General features: G+C 51.5%; 3 protein-coding genes, 1 long non-coding RNA gene and 2 other non-coding genes across 7 annotated transcripts; 4 read left to right on the top strand and 2 right to left on the bottom strand.

The window, feature by feature from the left end:
- Positions 1-909: 909 nt before the first annotated feature.
- On the bottom strand, positions 910-2,782 carry PIERCE1 (piercer of microtubule wall 1). The gene is made up of 3 exons (XM_085325320.1): positions 2,223-2,782; positions 2,039-2,117; positions 910-1,194 (listed from the first exon to the last, which is right to left on the bottom strand). The coding sequence occupies exons 1-3, from the start codon at positions 2,366-2,368 to the stop codon at positions 1,009-1,011; spliced, it is 411 nt and encodes a 136-aa protein (XP_085181446.1). The 5' UTR covers positions 2,369-2,782; the 3' UTR covers positions 910-1,008.
- A 47-nt stretch (positions 2,783-2,829) lies between these two features.
- MRPS2 (mitochondrial ribosomal protein S2) lies at positions 2,830-5,515 on the top strand. Its single transcript, XM_085325319.1, has 4 exons — positions 2,830-2,904; positions 3,005-3,061; positions 3,976-4,105; positions 4,498-5,515. The coding sequence occupies exons 1-4, from the start codon at positions 2,877-2,879 to the stop codon at positions 5,039-5,041; spliced, it is 759 nt and encodes a 252-aa protein (XP_085181445.1). The 5' UTR covers positions 2,830-2,876; the 3' UTR covers positions 5,042-5,515.
- Positions 5,516-6,297: 782 nt separating this feature from the next.
- On the top strand, positions 6,298-12,211 carry LOC146584108 (uncharacterized). Of its 2 annotated transcripts, none has more exons than XR_014898252.1 (7): positions 6,298-6,451; positions 7,260-7,302; positions 8,323-8,431; positions 8,595-8,645; positions 9,277-9,331; positions 10,573-10,619; positions 11,217-12,211. It is a non-coding gene; the product is annotated as an uncharacterized LOC146584108 (long non-coding RNA). The 2 variants fall into 2 exon arrangements; XR_014898253.1 differs by having other exon boundaries at positions 7,257-7,302.
- LOC146584110 (small nucleolar RNA SNORA17) lies at positions 7,954-8,089 on the top strand. The gene has a single exon (XR_014898271.1). It is a non-coding gene; the product is annotated as a small nucleolar RNA SNORA17 (small nucleolar RNA).
- Positions 8,684-8,817, top strand: LOC146584109 (small nucleolar RNA SNORA17). Its single transcript, XR_014898272.1, has one exon. It is a non-coding gene; the product is annotated as a small nucleolar RNA SNORA17 (small nucleolar RNA).
- Positions 12,212-13,872: 1,661 nt separating the features above from the next.
- On the bottom strand, positions 13,873-20,101 carry DIPK1B (divergent protein kinase domain 1B). Its single transcript, XM_085325228.1, has 5 exons — positions 19,987-20,101; positions 18,083-18,217; positions 16,929-17,036; positions 16,092-16,268; positions 13,873-15,105 (listed from the first exon to the last, which is right to left on the bottom strand). Exons 1-5 carry the CDS (start codon positions 20,047-20,049, stop codon positions 14,293-14,295), a joined length of 1,296 nt encoding a protein of 431 aa, XP_085181354.1. The 5' UTR covers positions 20,050-20,101; the 3' UTR covers positions 13,873-14,292.
- Between the last annotated feature and the right edge of the window lie 14 nt (positions 20,102-20,115).

Below are 20,115 nucleotides of genomic sequence, written 5' to 3'. Positions count from 1 at the left end.
TTTTTTTTTTTTTTTTTTTTTGTGTTATTTTTTATGAATATACTGTTACCTTTAATCAGTTAATTTTGTAGCTATTTCATTACGTTGTTACAGGAACTGTCATGTTACCAAGCTGGATGGGTTTTTTTTCCTGCACTAAGAAGAAAAATTCATATTAGATCCTGATTTACACTGTTAACATTGTGAACTGTTTGTTAATCTGTTGCTGATTACTTTGCTGTTTGAATTATTTTCCTAACAGTCTGTCTATACAGTTTTACTCTGTTCAGTGACATCCATCAGAATTTCTTAAGTACTGCAGATTTCTTGCAGCAGATACAATGCCAATGCCATAGAAGCCGTTGTTGCAACTCGTACTAATTGGCCTTTCCCAGCTTATCCTAATAGAGAATCAATACTGAGTGAGCAATAAAACCACTCTGGCTCATCCAAGAATAATAGTTGCATGTTGTTCCTAGAGCATTCATGGAGCAGCATGGCATGGGCAAGTGCGCTGCCTCCGAGCTGTCCATGTTTGCTTTGATGGTCGCAATATTCCTGCATGCTCACAGGCATTTTGAAGAAATCCATTATTTTCCTGGATGTGTTTCTTTATTAACACAAGAGCTCTGAAACAATATTTCCAGTTTAGGCCTCCCACCAATATGGTTTTCATACAAGCTTGCTTACCCACTTAATTCTCTGCTCACAGCGGTTCGTGACATCCCACGGCTGCTTTCTGAAGAGGTAACCTGAGGCCAAACGCTCTAGTAAGAGAGCCCCGTTGCAGCCCGATGGCACGTGGCATTGCTGCAGCAGAAATCTGCCCTGGGCTTGATGAAAGAGCCTATAACCTAGTTGAGTTGGTCAAGTGCAATGGTGCTTCATGCTTTCAAAAGAGGCTTAGCAACAGATTTAGGATAAAGTTAGTGTGGTTGCTTCCTTGCTTGCTTTTTATTTTGTTTTCACTAGGTAACCAATAGTAAACTGAAGGGGCTTCATGCTGCACTCGCCAGTGCTGCGAATCTCCTAACAGTGCGATGGCCCACTTGGGTTGTAACTGGGATGGAAGTTGAGGTGGTCGGAGGAGGTGATGAAGTTGTCGGGGCCGGTCACGTGGCTCTTCTCGAGGAAGGTGTTGAGCCCGTTATCCCTGTACATGCCACACAGTCCCAGAGTATTTGAGAAAGCATGTGAGGTGATGCAGTAGGAGGTCTGTGGAAAGGAGAAAATGCGAGAAAGGAGATGTTTTAAATGTCCATACAAAACAGTAAGGGTAGGTTATCCTAAGGCCCTTTGAGGAATTCATTGTCACAGGGTGTTGCAGAGGCCAGAAGCGGGGGGTCAGGATGGTTCAGAACTGCTGTGTGAGGGCTGAGCTATGCTTGGAAAGGGGAAGAGGAGTTTTGTCCTTTCTCTGTCGTGAACCTTCTGCATTAACCACTGCTGTAGAATGAAAACAAAACCCTCAAGCTTGCCAGTCTTTAGAGCCCCAAATCATTCTCCCAGTTGCTTTTCCTCTGTAGAATAAAAGTGGAGGAGTTTACCTATAAATACTGCGTACATTCAGTAATAGCATTCAGCAGCAAAAGTCACACAAGGAATAGTTCTCTGGGCTTATATACAGAAGAGATTTTTGTCCTGTTAAATATAATCCCTTCTTTAGTCTATCACATTCCAGGATAAGACCTAGATGATGGAAACCGTACTGATAACTGACTTTTTCTGGTCTGTCTTATCCTCGTGTAAAACCTGCCTAGAAACACTGGAGTATCTGCTAAGCCCATACTTTTTTTCTCCAGCATGCTTGTGCCAAAAGCAAGAAACTTTGCGCAGAACGGTAACTGCTTACCTTGCATATATACATAAAATTTGTAATTGCTACAGCAAATGGAGATTTAGTGTTACCAGGATGGTGGTGTTTAGCTTATAAAGATTTAAGAAAATAGGAGCAATCATCGCTGGAGGTTTTAAGAACGCGCAAACTGCAGCAGTAACTAAAGTAAATATCAAAGAAAAGCCTGAAAGATGCTTTTATTAGTCCCAGGTGCATACGTACCGGCATCTCGTGCACCGTCGGCGCTTTGCTCCCGTAGGTCTGGTTGCTGGTCCTGTACAGGGGGTGAGGCTCCTTTTTTCTAGGGGAGAGAACATAAAGCTGCATCACGGAAACGTTTCCAGCAAAAGCACATCCTGGCGGTGCGCGGGATGGAGGGGAGCCGGGGAGCCGGGCCCGTCCTCACCGGTAGCCCTGGAAGCACGCCGGGTGGTTGAACCTGGCCGGCAGCTTGTCGCTAACGCGGTAGAAGTCGCTGGTGCGGGGGTCCCGGGGGGGCTGGGGCTCCGGGGCCGGCCCGTCGGGGCTGCCCGCGCCCGGGGGCCCGGACATGCGGCAGGGAACGAGGCCGCGATCTGGGCCGCGGGTCCGGGTTGGGGTCCCAGCGAGGGGGTCCCGGGCTGGGGGCCAGGTACAGTCTGGGGTCGGGGATGGGGTTTGAGCCTGGGGTCCGGGTCTGGCTCTGGATTGGGGGTTTGAGTGTGAGGCCAGGGTCCAAATAGGGTCCGGGGTCTGGGTGGGGAGTGGGATTTGGGTGTGGGGTCGGGTCCGAGCAGGGTCCGGGGCTGGGATCTGGGTGCAGGGTCTTGAGGCCGCGCTGGGGTCGGTGCGGGGCTCCGGGTCGGGCCCGAGCTGGGCGCGGGCGGCGGCGCGTCCCGTTGCCCGGCGCCTCCGCGGCCCGGGGACCGGCGGGGGCGGGGGCGGCCGCACCGCCCTCCGCCTCCCGCGGCGCTGCGACGGCGCCCGGGGCCGCACAGGAAGCGGAAGGCGCCGCCCGGCCTTCCTCCTCCTCCTCCTCCTCCTCCTCCTCCTGCTCGCCCTGCGCCGCCGCGCACGGAGCATGGCGGTGCCGAGGCTCCTGCGGGCGGGTGAGCGGGCCGGGCCGGGCCGGGTGGTGCCGGGCGGTGCCGGGCGGTGCTGGCCCGGCCCGGCCCGGCCCGTGTGACCCGCTGTGCTTCCCCCCCGCAGCAGCCCCGCGGCTCTGCAGCACCGTGGTGGCCCCGGCGCCGGCCCGCCAGCCCAGCGGTAAGTGCCGCGCACCGGCCCCCCTGCCGCGGGCCGCTCCGGGCGGGGGCTGCACCGGGACCGGGGGGGCGGGGGGTGTCCCGAGCCAGACCCACGGCACCGCCCGGCTGCCACCCTGCGCCCCACGGCATTGCCCGGCTGCCACCCTGCACCCCATGGCATCCCCTGGTTGCACCCCACAGCATTGCCCGGCTGCCACCTTGCACCCCATGGCATTGCCCAACTGCCACCCTGCACCCCATGGCATCCCCTGGTTGCACCCCACAGCATTGCCCGGCTGCCACCTTGCACCCCGTGGCATCCCCTGGTTGCACCCCATGGCATTGCCCGGCTGCCACCCTGCACCCCATGGCATCTCCTGGCTGCACCCCACGGCACCGCCCAGCTGCCACCCTGCGCCCCACGGCATTGCTCTGCTGCCACCCTGCACCCCACAGCATTGCCCAGCTGCCACCCTGCACCCCATGGCATCCCCTGGTTGCGCCCCACGGCATTGCCCGGCTGCCACCCTGCACCCCACAGCACTGCCCACCTGCCAGCCTGCACTGCACTGCATTGTGTGGCTGCTGCCCTGCACCCCATGGCATTGCCATTGGCATCGCCCAGCTGCACCCCCACAGCGCTGGTCTCCGGCCGCCCTGCAGCCCTCGGCAGCGCTCAGCTGCAGCCCCGCACCCTGCAGTGCTACCTGGCTGCACGCACCCAGGACCAGGAGACGAGCAGCATCGTTGCTAGTGTCGCCAGGCTCTAGCAAGCTGGTGCTCATAGCACGCGTCTGGCCATGGGTGCGTCGGGGACTGCGGTGTGCAAGCTCGCAGGGCGCTGCAGATGGTGACACGGGCAGCAAAGAGCCCGTTCTCTAGTCCTGCAGACAGTGGGAGGGAGCAGTCGTTTTTTTTCCCTTCTCCCCTCAGAGGCGGACGACAGGCTGATCGCCGAGCCTCTCAGCCACCCCGACTTCTTCAACGTGAAGGAGCTCTTCTCCCTGAAAGATCTCTTTGATGCCCGGGTGCACTTGGGTCACAAAAAGGGATGCCGGCATAGGTGAGTGACCCTCTTTCATGATCCACCACTTGCTGAAATCAGAAGTGTTCGCCTAGACCTCTTTGGAGGTTGCTCTAGGTTGGGCCAGGGCTGGCACTGCCTGGATGGACCCACATTCTTGCCTGGGCGCAGTTACTGCCCTGCAAAAGCGCTGGTTCCCCGGTGCGATGCAGGCGTCGCAAGACCTGCAGCCCTTCTGAGGCCAGCTGGGACAGAGGGGGCAGGTGTTACGTACCAAGGACTCCGGTGTCCTTTGGGAGCGTTTCCCCACGCTGGTTGGAGACGTGGGAAGGTTTGTGTGGGGGCACGCCGCATTCAGAAACGCTGCTCGAGGCCTGTAGCCCCCCCCAGTCCCCGCGTCCCCTTGTGTCGCCCTGCTTCTGTCCCCACAGGTTCATGGAGCCCTACATCTTCGGCTGCCGCCTCGGCCAGGATATCATCGACTTGGATCAGACCATGCAGCACCTCCAGCTGGCTCTCAACTTCACAGCGCACATCGCCTACCGCAAAGGCATCATCCTCTTCATCTCCCGCAACCGCCAGTTCAGCCACCTCGTAGAGAGCACGGCCCGCGAGTGCGGGGAGTACGCCCACACCCGCTACTGGCAGGGCGGCCTGCTCACCAACGCCCACGTCCAGTTCGGGCCTGGCGTCCGCCTGCCCGACCTCCTCGTCTTCCTCAGCAGCCTGAACAACGTCTTTGAGCCCCACGTGGCCATCCGGGATGCTGCCAAAATGAACATCCCCACGGTGGGAGTGGTGGACACAAATTGCAACCCCTGCCTGATCACCTACCCCATCCCCGGCAATGACGACAGCCCCACGGCCATGGAGCTCTACTGCAAGCTCTTCAAGATGACCATCATCCGTGCCAAGGACAAGAGGAAGCAGAACGAGGTCTTCTACGAGCTGCAGAGCAAAGCGGAGGGTGCTTAGAGCTGCTTCGCTCTCACGCTGGCCTAGGGACAGAAGTGACCGTGCCCAGCAGCTTGACGTATCTTCCCCACTGACAAGGGGCATGAGGAGATGAGGCGTCCTGCTCCACTCCCACAGGTGCTGGGGTCTGATCCTGCACCAGGAGCCTAGCCACTGGCTTTTGGCAGAGCAGGGCTGGTTGCTACAAGGGACCCTCCAGCTCTGCTGCTGTGCAGAAATCCTTCAGCAGTAACCGCTGTGGAGGATGCGCCTGTGAAGGAATTTCCCTGTTCCACTTTCCCCTCCAAAAAAAAAAAAGCTGGGCAGAGCGATCCAAGGGGAGATGGAGCAGGGCCAGTCCCAATTCCTTTCCTTGTATTTGTCCGTGGTGCAAGGAGACACTTCTGTCCTGTGGCCTTCCAATTTCTGAGCGTGTGATCTTCTATGAAACCACATTTCTTCTTGATGTGTCAAATAAAGTGGTCTTTTATCCTTTTTTTTCTTCCCTGGAGGAAGGATGAGAAGTCTCTCAAACACGATGTTAGATGGGTCAAGGCAAAAGGGTGAAGGGTGTTTGCAGCTGGGAACCCCTCGGGGCAGGGCAGGCCCGGGACTGGGGGCTGCGAAGGGCTGGTCCGTAGCACTGCAGGCTGGAAACCGTGTTGTGTGTGGAGACATGCTGAGGATGTGTTGGGATGGGGCTCGGGAACTTCAAGGTGGAGCCAGGAAAAAGGAAATTCAGCCCCTAACATGCCTTGTATCTCTCCAGCAGGGCTTAGGCCAGTCCTGCCGCACTGGGGGTCGGGCCCAGCCTGGGGAAGAGCTCTATCTCTCCAGCAGGGCTTAGGCCAGTCCTGGCACACTGGGGGTCGGGCCCAGCCTCGGAAGAGCTCTTGGCCGTGGGTCCCTGCCCCTTTGGCCTAGTTCCCTTTCCGTGTTCCGGGCCCCGGCCCCCTCCATGGCTGCGTGCCTGGCCCCGCCTGCGCCCTGTGGCCATGTCTCTGTTCCTGGCTCCTTCCCATGGCCGTGTCCTGCTCCGCGGTCTCTCCCCATGGCCGTGTCAGCATCCCTGTTCCCTTCTCCCTGCCCGTTTCCACGTCCCCTCTCCCGGGCCGCGTCCGCACCCCCGCCCCCCCCCCGCCTAGGCTGCTCCCCGCCCTCCGGGCCAGCAGAGGGCGCTGCCGGGAAGCGAACGCGCAGCGCGAGTTGTCCCCTCCGCCCTGCCGTCCAGCCGGCCTATATAAGCGGAGGGCGGGAGCCGCCTGGCCCTTTCGGCGGGAGGCGCGGCGGGAGCGGGCGCGGCGGCGGCTCCTCGGGTGCCTCTTCCCGCATCATGCCGCTGCGGGACGGGCTCCGGCCGCAGCTGGGGGACGTGGCTGCAGCCGAGCGCACCTCCCGCGCCTGGAGAGGAGGAGGAGGAGGAGGAGGAAGGTCCGGACGGAGCTGCGGGCGCTGGCCGGGCCGCGCGGGGACGGGGCGGGGGGGTTAGGGGTGGCTGAGCTCCACGATGATGTTTCTGAATTTTGGCCTTAAGTTCTGTGTGAAAGCTCGCGGTTTTGCTGAGCCTTCTCCCTAACTTTCTTGTTGTTTGGATTCTAGTGGCTGGCTCCTCATTGTACGATTTAAACTTCATCAGAATTAATGTGTAGCTGTCTCTGGTTCTTTTCACTGATCGATTATGTTGTAACTGGTTGATATTTTTGCTTCAGTAAATCAGATCATATTTTCTGAGGCAGTTTTAAAGCTATTTAGCTAGATAAAGCTGCTGAAGAGTTTATTTTCAAGAATTTCATTAGCTTCCTTTCTTTTAAAAGTTTTCTGGCTGTTACACTTTTTTTTTTTCCTGATTGGTAGGCTGTGTAAGTTCAGGATATGCACACACACACACACACACACACACACACACACACACACACACACCCCCCTGTCAGGCATATTAGAAACTGAAACGTAAGCAGGCTTTAGAATTGATGTACATAAGGCAAGGCAATATGCCCCTAGTGAAGGAGCATAGAAAGTTACAGGCTGCCACCGTTTTGGATTTTGAGGGAAATACTTTTTAAAGATTTGAGTGGTTAAACTGAATCTATTTAGCAGATGAACTTTTAAAAACTGCTTTAGTCTTCTGCTTTTCTGAGATGTTAAGTGATACAGTTCAAAAAGATCAAGTAATCAGCTAAGCATTTGTTAGTAAACACATTTTTTCTGCTTTCTTTTTTATGTTCTTGCCTAACAGAAGGTGCACAAGTTGAAGTGAAGATTTTCCATCTTGGCAAATCAAGGTAAGTGGATTTGAATGTAACACAAACCTTATCAAAGTCTGACGCTTTTTTAAAAAAAAATCCTAATGATTCAGGAAAATAAGTACAGAGATCTTATCAACTCTCAAGTGCTGCATTACATGTTTTATCTACAGATACACCAAATATTATTTGTCATACTACTTTACCGAATAGGTGACATAGTCATGAACATAGAGGTATCTGTAAAGATCATGTTTTCAGTCTTACTGGGTTTTGTACACAGCAGAATGACTTAAAGTTGTTGCTTCAGTAAGCATAAGGAGAGTGATTGACTTGCTTAGGAATCAGATTTTATAAGTACATGGGAATATGGAGTTGTGCTTGCTAAGTGAAGTAGTTCGAACTGGCTACTTCGTATGTCAGATTCATTAATGTCTGATGGGAGCTAATGACCCATCTGGCCTAATCTTGGACTCTGTAGCCAATTTTGGAAGAAGATAAGCAACAGAAATGTCTTGCGTGTGCCTAGTGTAAGAGATTATTTGAAACTCACTTTTTTTATTTCAAACCCATATAAATGTAATGAAATACTTTTTGTTTGTTGATGCTTTGTAATGCTCAGTAAAATTTTCATGCATCTTCTACTTTATGGATAATATGTGAATATATATAGATTATATTGAATTGGTTCCTGCCCCTACAGGCGTTGCAGAGGTGGCTGCTGTGGCATCTTTGTGTCATTAGGTGGCAGAGAGAAACAGGCTATGTTCTACGCTCGTTTGTTCTGAAACCTGTGAGCATTCAGAGTGATTAATAGCCTGACATTGTTTATAAATAGACAGGTTTTATTAGGTGGTTCTTGAGAAACTAAACTCTCCTGTTCTTTTTTTTTCTTTCCTTTTTTTGACTATTCTAAGTGCAAGATCTGTACGCAGTAGAAATGAATGCTGTCCTGTATGTACTGTAGCAAATGTGTAGCAGAAAGGTTACAGGGCTTTCTTAATATTTAATCTTAAACTGTAGGCACAGCTAGTATGTAGAATTGTACTTGTATTGCAGATGGAAGAATGCGAGTTAAAGTGATCTAAAGCTATGTGGCAAGTTGGTGACATCACTGGGAGCAGATGCTGGGAGTTGCATGCCTACTGCCCTGGCTTCTCTACGAAAGGTAAACATATGCTTTCTCTGCTTATATTTCTTTAGCTTGCCTCTTGGGCTGGCTTTCTCAAGCTTCTGTCAGCAGTGAAATAATAGCCATGTTATCAGGCTTTTGAAGTGTGTCTAAATAGGCAATATAAATGCTCTATGTATTTATCACTTTTCTTTTTCAGAGAGAGGCATGTAAACATGGCAGACCCAGGAGGTTTTCTCAAAGACCTGAGGTGAGCAGTAGTTCATGCAAGTTTGTGTTGATTAACTCCATGCCCCAGCTCGTGTTGCAAATGTGGCTGCTGTGTCACATTTGTGTCATTAGGTGGCAAAGAGGAAAAGGCTATGTCTTTGCTAGTGCTCTGAAACCTGTGAGTACTCAGGGATGATCCACAGCCTGACAATTGCTTCTCGCTTTACCTTTTTTCTTTTAATATTAAATCATGAAAGATGAGGGATTCACAGCTCTGGAGAGGTAGGGTACAGAAACTAGCCTTATCCTTCAGTGTGGAGGACTTCTATTCCTTTAATGAAGGTCAAGAGATAAAACTGAGTGTTCTGCCATCAAACATCAGCAGTCTTGTTCACTCCATATACTGAGCAGCATGCTTGAAAATTGTAGCTTTCTTCATGTCTTACTCTACTCAGGATTCTTCCATGGGAATATAGCACTGCACCATGTTTTTACCTTGTGGTTTTGAAGTCCATGCTCTTCCCTGCCCCATTCTTTCAGAAAAGAATATACAGCTGAATCTGAATTTGAAGTCAGCTACTGCTTCCTTAAATCTTTGAAGAATCCTTTTAAATTCTTTCTGACATCCATTTTCCTTGCTTTTAATTCCTTTTTGTATCTGTGGTTTTTAGATTAAAGAAAAACTCTGAAGGCAGATGTCCAAGAAGACATTTTCACAGAGCAAAGGTGAGGGAGGTTTTTGAACCTATATGATATAAGGCATGTACATTGTGGCTTTGGCTGGAGTTGATGTTGAAACTTTTGTGCTTTACTAACATCTTAACAGTTTAATGTGCATACAGAGCAGTACTTTCTCCATAAAGCTGTTTGTTAAACTTGTGTTGAACTCAGTCTTGCTCTATGCTTACTTCCTAACTCTTGCTTTCAAATATCAGTCTAGGTGTAACATAGATGTGGTGTAAAACAATTTTGCAAGTATGAATTTCAGATTTTTTTTTTTCTTTCCTGTTGCAAACTGCAGAGGAAGAGGGGTGGAAACCATAAGAGCTTGTCTCAGACTTACTTGTTAGGTACCATAGATGAGAAAGCCTCTAAGTAAGCAACATGTTTTGACTCAAGATATAGAGGGATGATCTTGCAGTTAAGATCCTGCCGCAACAGAGAGATTGAATGCTAATTCAAGCTTCTTGCATACTGCATCTGATATCATTATGGAGATATGGCAAATTTCAGTATTCTTTATTGTAATAGTCCTGAGTCCTCAGATTTTTTGCTGTTGTGACTGTTAATGTCATAAAGGGGGCAGAAATGAAGGGGCTTCCTGTGCCTGAAACTTGCAAGTGCCCAGGCCTTAGTAGCTTAACGTGATTTCCATGCACGCCTCTTTCTGCAGAGAATCAGTGGAAGATGGAGCAAATTTCCTTTGAAAGGCAGTTATAAGGATGCCAATTTTAACTCCATCTGGAGAAGGTCTTTTCCTTTTGTGCAAGGACAAATAGAAGTGATAGTTCTATTCTTGAACTCTTTAATTCTATTTTTACTGTCCTTTCTGACCTGCAAGACATCCTTGTTTGCCTGTTTGGTCTGTGGAATCAGGATAACATGCCTCTTTAATTTTGCAGGGATTAACATTATGTCGATACCAAGAATTCCACCTGAGTGTGGAGGAAGCAGGGGAAATAGATGCCTAAGTTTGTTGTTTTGAAAGCACTGGAGTGGGGTAGAAGCAGTTGGGTGTGGATTTAGCATACGAAGGAAATAGTAGCTAAATTTTAGAAGCAGGGTACTATTTATCAACAACATCTTGACTTCCAAAAGTGCTAAGTTTGACCAGAAGGTGTAGTCAACGATTTGGTAAATGTATGTATGAATACATGATTGTAAATCAGAGTGAATCTTCTGAACTGCCTTTAAAATCATGCTTGCTTTTGGGAAGGGGAAAAAACAGATCTTTTTCCTTCTTACAGTTACATTTGAGAATGAATTCTTCTGGAACTTGCTTCAAGGGTTGAAGGTAGGTATTATGTCATTTCTTGGAAACCTACTTAAACCCTATGTGTTACCAAAATAGTTAGTGTTAGGGGGCAGGTCCTTGGGCTGACACGCTTTGTCCCGCTGACTACTTAAGAGACTTTACAAAACTAAATACTTGCTACTGGTGACATCTTAAATTTGTAACTGAAAAGAGCTTAAAATTCAATATTTAATCTTTTTTTGCTTACAAACCTCTACTTTAGGAGGGATGTTTTCAGGTTGAGGCTCTGATAGATTTTGGTTTATGTATCTGCATATTTCATATTAATCTAGTATCTATTTCAGATTGTGCGTTGAGGGTTTTTTTGGTGGGATAAGGCCACAAAAGCCTTAACCTCTTTGTTTCTTACTAAAGTTCTTTAGAAGCTTTTATATCACTGCTTATTTTAATCTGTGAATTCCAAGGAAATCTGTACATGAAAACAGGAGTACAATGAAAGAATTGGAATGCACCTTAGAAATAAGTGTTACAAAGGTTTGTCTGTAGCACAGCTTAGGAAATTTAAGTGCTTTGGAATTGGAGAAGATTGCTGGCTATTGAAGTTATTTTCTAACATCCTTGGGCTTTTATTTGCAGATCATGCCGTGAGTTTTAGAATTTCCAGCAAACCTGGCTGCAGCAAAAGAAATGTTTAGTAGTGTCTGCATTTGAAGATTCCTGAAGCTTCATCTTTTCTCATACGTGGGTTCAAATAAACTCCAACACTACAGCCAGTGAAAGTGCCTGTGATGTTGCTTGTGATTCAGAATATTTGCTGCAACCTGTGTAGTCAAATGTCAGTTTAAAAAATTATAGCTGTTTTGCTCCAAGTTTCTATTTTTGCTGTGCTCCTGCTGAATATGCCTTAAAAGTTGTAATCTTCGCTTCTCCCGGTAATCTCAGCTCCATACACTGTTTTCACAGCCAGATTCTAGAGTACTTCTATGTCACTAGCTGTTTTCTCCACATGGCTAAGAAGGGGTTTTGAAAAACAAAAGTGAAATAATGATACAACTACAGTAAGTTTGAAATGATTGTGCTTGTATCTTTGTAGCATCCCAAGTAATATCATTTTTAACCTTTCTGGAATTTAGGACTTTCCTTAGCGTGTATGGGAACTGTGTGTCATTTTGCCTTGAGCAGTGAAAGATCGAAGTACTGCTTCTTACCTCACTCTTTCTAATGCCTATGAAATCTGATAATGTTTTAAAGCAACAGCTACTTTGAAGATCAGGTTGTCGGTCTTCTGGTGTTGTGACTCTTCCTCTTTTTCTGCCTCTAATGTGGGAAATCTGGAGAAGACATGAAGAGTATAAAATAGCTTTAGTTTTACTCACTTCCCTCCCATATTGTAGAGTAGCTTGTAAACCATAAATATGTGTTCAGAAACACTGCTTTTTATTAGTGAGGGACAAAACTCAGTTTTGTTTTCCAAATGCAAAGCCAGGATGCGTGAGTCACAAGTGTGATTCTTGGAGTGTCAGTCCAGTGCTGCTATTAGGGTGTTCAGTTAATGACATGGAGGGAGATGTGATGGATTTTTGTCAAAAATGTCTTTATTTGAATAAAGCTGTCTTAACTAGTTCTCTTTAGTACATTGTCCCTCCCATTGAATTTCATGTTTTCATCTAGATGCTTAAAGAGATTCTGGTGTTCAGGATTATGTGGATAAACAAGAAATGTTTGTTTTTCCTGCATCTTTCTGGCTGCTTACCTGCTGCTTTATCTAATCATATTGCTTTTGTGGTGGGAGAGTACTGGAGGAAATTAAAGGTAGAGGGAGTGTCATTTATCTGGGAAAAGTCCACAGTAAAATTTCAAACACAGATCAGAGGACCAAAAATAACTTTATGGAAAATCTGAATGGAAGGTTTTGCGTGCTTAAGTTCCTTTTTCTAACAGCAGAAGAAAGTTAATTTGCCAGCAGAGCTAGTTGTCATGGAAATAGAGGACAATAGAATAAAAGCTATGGTAGCTACATGTATCATTAAAAATTTCAGTGTTTACCCTCCCCCTTCGCCCAACAATCCCTTTACAAGCTGGCACAGGAACTGACAGCTGCATGCATCAGTCCGGCACCCGGAGGTGGAGTCTTCGCTGGCTCTTCCTTTGCAGTATTAATATGGAATTAAAGGTGATTCAGATGGTCACCCTAAGGATGCTCACCTTTTCAGGAGATATGTTGGAAAGCTGACTTCTCTGTGGACAGCAAGCTGCAGTGGTTCTGTGCTAGATTTAGAGCACTGTTGACACTAAAGCATTTCTTCTATAAATAACTGTGAGAGGTAATGATGATCCTATAGATCTAATAGGAGGGAATATTGATATCTCTCCTCCAAAGGGCTCATAATTTTGCAGCCGTGACATTTAAGGTTGCCTTCAGAGGCTATGTATCCTGCCAGATGTTTCCCCCCAGCCCTCCCCCAGTGGTTGTATGTCAGATATATGCTCCACTTCGCTAAGCAATTGGCAAGAGCACTGGCATATGGTCCATCAGCAGGACTACAGCTGTGCTGGGAACAGACAGCAAGCTCATGGTAGTTTAGGTAAACTCTTCCTGTCTACCCACTGCTTTAAAAGGTTGAGGAATTGAACATTTAAAGGAAATGGACTGTAGTTGGAGACCTGCTAATATTTATACAGCCAAAGGACAAAATGTCTCGGTATCTGTTGAAAGGTTGCCTGGAAACTTACTTTAATAGTGAGAGAAGCAGTGGATTGTTCTGGTATTAATCTTTAACCTCTGCAATGAAAGCCTAGCTTAATTTTAAGAGAATTAAATTAAGAGGTTGTCTTATCCCTGAATGGCTGATTGAGCATTGTGCAAAGTTAACATGGAGCATATATGGTAACCTGTCAGCAGAATTGTTTGTTATAGCCCTTAGCTTTCCTGTAGCTGTTCTTGCCTTACGCTTTCAGACCTGACACGTGAACTGGAATAGCTTACAGTGTCTGGCAGACAGTTCCACACTACATGCAGAAGCAGCTGGGTGGGGAGCTGCCTTTAAACTGCTGTGGGGTCAGGCACTTAACAGGGAATGAAACAACTGCCAGGATTCTCTTGTGTGGAAAAGTCAGCTTATTTGCTTCCCAAGTTACAGCTGGATCTTATGGGGAATGACTTGGACACTTTTAAGTAAGTACTCTTGGGCGGAGTAATCTACCTGCTTTTTTAGATTACAAGAAAGCTGGTATTTAAAAGGCTGCTGTTTTGCCATTGATGTACTGGCATGATTCACAAAAAAAAGCTATTTATTTACATAAGAGATGTTCATCAAAATAAGATGTGACAAGTACAGTATGAATGATTCATTCTCATCTTTCTGTACTGCTTTCCTGTTAATCAAGGAACAGTTCTATGCATCCATCTGGGCTCTGGTTCCTTATCTCTTCCTGTGTCGTCATCTTCCCCCAAGCCTGTTCAGCCAGGCTCTTGGTACTCCTGCTCTGCAGCACACTCTTGCAGACCGAAAGCGCTGTTTCAATGATTCTGCCGGGTGGTGTAAGTTGAGATCTTCTGCTTTTCATGAAGGAAAAGGGGCTGCAACTATGCTGAACTCCTGGAGTAGGGTGTTTTCCTGGGGAGGAGAGGATGGAGATACAGACCTTTGACCCTTGGCTGGACTTTACCCGAGGACTTTAGATTCTAAACTCTGGGACTGTGCTTCTCCCATTAGGAATATTTGGTGTTCGAAATCTTCTTCCAAAGCAAAGTCTTGAGGTTGTTCAACACAAGGGAGTGATGCACTTCCATCTGGCTAGCCAAGCCACTGAGGGTCATACAAGTTCGGAGCTGCTTCTGCAGCTCCTCTTTCAAATCAGGTGGTGCTCCGTACAGCAAGTAGTCCTGCAGCAGCCCACAGACTTTAGCCAGGTTTGGCTGCACCATATCGCTTTTGCACTGCTTCATGAGTTTGTCGCAAGTCGCCATACAGTCCTTCCCATAGGTGCAGTCCACATTCTGCTCACAGTGACGTCCCTTGAGGAAACCTCTGATTGTCATCTCTGTTGCCACCTTCCTCAGATTGACCATCTTGAAGTCATATTTGTCATTGTAGCCCACGTTCTTAAAGCTGGTTTCGCAGATGTAGAAGTTCCCATACGTCCCGTGGAATATCTCCTCCACAAACTCCAGAAGGCCGATGGCAACTTTTGCCCGCCTGGGCCATGCTGGTGCAAACCACTGGTGGATGAATTGGTGGATGACTGAAGGTAGTAGTGACTGGAGGAAGTAGGGGACATCTGTTCCATAGAGGGAGTTGTGGGGGATCTTCTCTGTGATGTAGAGGTCTCCACAGTGCCCGAGGAGTTTGGAAGTGTGTTCTTTCTCATGCAAAGAGAGCATGAGAAGAAATTCGTTGAGCTGAAGTAGTGCCCAGATGGATTTAGCCTCTGCTAAAGATACTTTCCCATCTCTGTTCACATCTGCCATGGTGATGATCTGGCTCACCAAGGCTGCAAGAGAAGTCTGATCTCCTAGGTTGGACTGCAAACAGAATAAGAAATGGCATCAGACCCTTTAAGCTTTTGTGTTCAGGCTCAATATTGTGAAAATGAATTGGGAAGCAAAGAATTGAGTGCTTGGCTTGGAGAAAGACAGAACAGCCGCAGTGGTAAAGCAAATTGTGTGTTACGTTACAGTGCATGGGTTTTGCTCCAGCATAATTGTAGCAGACTAGGGGCTGCTCTAAACTCAGATGGGGAAAGAAAAAAAAACCTTCAGAGCGCAGCTGGACAGGGCCTATCCTGGCAGTTAAAGCTGGCATGAGATGGGGCTGAACTTGGCTCTGCTCAGAGCCTCTCATTTACACGTTATCGCTGTGATATAAACCCTGTGCTAAGGGCAGACAGTACATAACACCGCTCAGGAAAGGTCTCAGCTGTAGTTCAGGAACTTGGAGGTGCGAGACCACTGCTCGCTCGTGACGCGGCCCCAGCAGGCCGTGCCGACGGCTGCGCGGGAGCCTGGGCTCCTGCGCTACCGCGCGTGCTCCGGCCTCTTGAAAGATCACCGCTCTTCTTATAATAGCGGGTTTATCCTGCCCTCAGCCCTGTCGAGGGGGAGAAACCTTATTTCTGCCACCCTCTAGTTCCTCGTGTCACCTGCATGACAACGCGCCGCTGCGGCCTTTGGAGTCCTGAACGCGTTTTTGTACAAGGAGTAACTTGCAATTGCTCTTGAACAGGACTGTCACCGCAAGGGCCTCCCGTGGTCCTGTGAATAAGCTTTGCTGTGCACGGACGTCACTCAGCCACAGGACAGCAGCTTCCAGGGCTACTGATGACCTTGCAAATCAGCGTTCCTGTGCAAGAATGAAGTTTCATACGGAGTCATATCCTACATCTACCCAGCTCTGATCAGAGACTTCTCTTATTTAAATGGAAGGGAAGATGGGCTGAGGTTAGGCTCTTTACTACTAGTAAGCAGCATTCCAGGCCTTAAAGGCTCCTGGAGGGATTTGCCACACTGACCTTTAGGAAATTCAGGAGCATTTCTTTGAACTCATCCATCGACGTCCCTCGTGTCGGTTTGTCAAAGAGAACCACGTCCCTCCTGGGCACAGAGTCCGGGTTGCTGTCTGCCTTTAGGGCCTCTTCAATACCGCATTTGATGATCACCTCTCTCTCCTTCCAGAGCCCACTGTAAACCTAGAGCAAAGGAGAGGGAAATGGTAAAGACAGGGCAAAAACAAACCTCTCCTCTGCATTTGCTGTTATGGGCTCTTGACAGGAACAGAGCCCGGGAGGTTTCTGGCCCCAAGACGCAGGGCCTGCAGCCGTGGAGACTTCTGCCTGCGGGGCAGCTTCAGCAAAGGGATGGGCCGCGAGCTTCCCTCCCATGTGGTATGCAGAAGAAGGGGAGAAAGGGGCACCATAGCTTCAGAACCTAGTCGTGGCCCTTCTGCCTGGCCAGCTGATGGCCAAGGGGCTGGGGAACGTGTGCGCCGTGCGCCAGGAGGCCACGTGTGAGCTGGGGCGTCATCCAGCCCGGGAGCTGGTTTGCAGAGGGACTGGGCGATGCCCCGAGGTGTCTCCCTGTTACCTGCTGTGCCGGCTCTGGGAGCCCGGCTGCACAAGCCGGGCAGCACTGCAGCTCCGGGCGAGCAGCAGCCCAGGAGGGCTTTGGGAAGAGCCCGCTCCACCTCTTCCAGGCAAAATACCTGGGTGATATGGGATGAGGAACAGAAATGGGAGTAGGCAGAGCTTGTCAGGCACCATTTTTTGGTGATTTCACCCATCTCCTGTAGCTAGTTGATTGCTGTAGAGGGGGAGAGATGGTTTTGCCCCGGGGCCAGCGGGGTGACCCACCTGCTGCGTGGGAGAGGAGGAGAGGCAGCGCTGGAAGCGGAGGGTGTGCTCCTCGCACAGGTCTTTGCATGTCGAGCCAGAAATGATTCCTTTCTTGTACTGGTCACACTGGGGAGAGGAAAGCAGAGGGAGGAACTCGTGGTGGTGCAGGATGAGAGAGGACGAGCCAAGACGCACAGCCTCAGCCCTGCGGTTTTTTGAGCCCCGGATGCACCCCAGAGGCTGGGCGCAAGCGGGCCCCCGTCGCGCCTGCCAGCTCCCCCAGGCTGCTGGGCTCCAAGCTCCTCGCCCGCCTTTCCCTGCTGCCAGGCTGGAGCCAGCGCTTCGACAGCCGCGCGCGTGCGCTCGCTCGCTCGACACGACCAGCACAGCCGAGAGGTTGCGGTGCAGGTTGTGAGCTGCAGCTGCCCGGCCCCTACGTGGGCCATGAGCCCGGCCGCCCTGGGTAAAGGCTCTTCCTTCCCGGGCCTAAGTTGGAGCAACGGTGACAGGTCTCCCGACAACGGAGCGGGACTGCGAAGGCAGCGGCGCTGCCCGTTGTGCCGCAGAGCTGTGCTGAACTCGAAAACGCAGCAGCACTTACTGGCACGTGAGCTGCTCGGCCCCTGGGAAGCAGCGCGGGCCTGGGGACAGCTAACGAGTCAATAAACACCGCCTAGTTCCAGGTGCACTTAAAAAGCATCTTGCAGCCTACTCAAGGGAGACTGATGACTTTTGGAAGTATCTTTGCCTGAATTATTTGTTACCAGTGTCAGAAATTAGCAGTTAAGATGGCAACCAGTGGGTGATCACACAAACTCACGCGTTCCCCTTGTTTCTCGATTTTTACTTTATCTATTTGACAGCACTTTGTTTCTCACCAGTGTCACTGCACCCCTGCTGAGCCTGTTTCCCTTGGTTTTGTGTGAGCCTCTCGTAGCAGAGAGAAACACCTTTTAATAAAACAGGCACATCTGATCGCAAGGCAACACAGGCCGTTTGGAGGCGAGAGCGCTGTCTGCAAACGCCCAAAATGTTATTTTGCTCTGAGGATTTTGAGGTTCTCTAGGACAGAGTCCACCCGTGGGCGACTCCCCCAAACTTCGCGAAAAGCCGAGCGGCCGGCGAGGGAGGGAGCGAAGCCCGCGGCTGCCCGGGCGCCCGCCGGCACTCACGATGACGGCGCGGCACACGTGGCCCCGGCAGAGCTCGGAGTAGGACGCGTAGTGCACGTAGGCCACCCAGCTGCCCACGAAGACGCCCAGCCACAGCACCAGCAGGTATTTCACTTTGATGCCGGGGAGGCGGCCCTGCAAGAGAAGGGAAAGGGCAGTGAGGGCCGGGGCTCCGTGTGAGCCGCTGCGCGCGCGCGGGACCCTCCGCGGGGAAGGGCCCCTTTCTCTCCAGCCGTGTCCCCTTTGCACCGTGCTTCGTGGTGGTTTTGCTCAGCGTGATTTTCTTTTTTTTTTTTTCTTTTTTTCCTTTTTCCCCTCTACAAACCGATTTGAGCACTGCCAAAAATTTCAGCCTTTATATATATGTATATATATATATATTCACCAGGCTCTTATGCAACTCCTGCTGCAAGTAGGTCACTTAAAATTCCCTAAAAGCAGGGGGATTACCGCGCTGCGCCCAGAGGAGCCGGGCGAAGCGCTGGGCCCGGCGGAGGCAGCGGCGCGACGGGCAGCGCTTTGCAGCGCGGCGGCGTTTCTCCCGCGGCCGCCGGGCCCTGCTCGCTTTGCCGGCGCTGGGCTCGGGGAGGAAAAGCATCGCGGTCCCCGGCCCCAGCTCGGTTTGGGGGCGCTCGCAGCCCCCGCGAACGAGCTCAGCCCTGCAGCCCCCAGCCGCCCCCAGCGCCTTCCGCGGCCGAATCGCCGGCCCGAATAAATGGGTTTCCCAGCTACTCGGCAGCCCAACACGAAAGCGTTCGCGTTTGAGTCAAGCCCGCGATGCTTTGCACGTTAACTGGAAATGCCGAGGTGTGAATCGGCCCGCGACGGCCGGCCTTGGCCTGCCACGCCTCCCCGTCGATGCGCCGGGCCCTTCCCGCCCCGCCGCCGGCATTGCTCTTGGCTCCTTTCTCGCTCATCAGGCTTGACATGTTTAGTTCTAGGGATAACCCAGGAGAAGCAAAAGTGACTTTATGGTGCTTAAACGCTGCTTTTCTTCTAGCAACTCTTCTCTCTCTGCCTGCTGCACGGGGCGCTTTGGCGTGACCGTCACCTCGCTGCCGCATATCCGCGCGGGCGATCCCTGTGCGACACGGATCCGGCTCCCAGCCCACGCTCGCTCCAATGCGAACCGGCTCCCCCGTGCCCTCCGGGCCAGGCCCCGCTGCCTCCCTGCCGTCCCGCGGCGATTCGCGCGTGCATCAGCGCGCGCCTGCCAGCCCGCGCGCCCGCTCCTCAGGCCTCTTTTCCAAGGTTTGCTTGCAAGCAGCCAGCCTGCTGCAGCGGCTCAGCTGCCAAGGGCCCGTCTGCCCGGAGCGGGAGCAGGCTCTCGGCTCGGCCCCAGCGGGGACGCCGGCCCGGCCCGCGGAGCTGAGCAGTCGCTGCAGCGCCGAGTCCCGCGTGCAGCGCTCCGGCCGCGTGCAGCGAAGCATCGCCCGGCCGAGAACCCTGCCTGGAGCTTCCCCAGCTTCTGCCTCCGTCCTCCCTCTGTGCCCCAGGCCCCCTGTGCCCAGAAACCCCCTCCCCACGTTAGCCGCTCCTCCGTGCCCCGCGCCTGGTGCAGCAGGCCTTTCCAGGGAGACCTCCCGTGGCCCCGGGGGGCTTGGCGAGAGTCGGGATTTCTCACCCCTCTGCTGCAGAGGAAAGGCCCAGGCCGGCCCCCCGCCCCGGCGCTCGCAGCTCCCCAGCAGCTTCCCCGCGGCACGGCGGGAACCCGGTGCCGTCTGCACCAGGAAAGGGTCGCCCGGCCCCGCCGCCTCCGCCAGCGCCAGCCAAGGGAGGAAACGGAGAAGCAAAGCGGGAGCGGCCGCGGGATCCCCGCTGCTGCCGCACTGCCGCAGCGGCTCGGGCATCCCCGGGGCACCGCGCACCGCCCCCGCCGGGCCCCGGCCGCCGCCCGCCCCTACCTGCAGGCCCGAGGAGAAGGGGCAGAAGAGCACCAGGTGCGCCAGGCGCCGGAGCCTCCGCATGCTGCGGGCGCCCCGCCGCCGCCGCCGCCGCCGGCCTCAGGCGCCGGGGCGCATGGCCGCGGCCCC

The sequence above is a fragment of the Rhea americana genome, unplaced genomic scaffold (assembly GCF_003343005.1).
Source record: "Rhea americana isolate MKP2758 unplaced genomic scaffold, rheAme1 scaffold_97, whole genome shotgun sequence".
In the NCBI taxonomy this organism is placed as follows: Eukaryota; Metazoa; Chordata; class Aves; order Rheiformes; family Rheidae; genus Rhea; species Rhea americana.
This window is presented reverse-complemented; position numbering and strand designations above follow the sequence as displayed.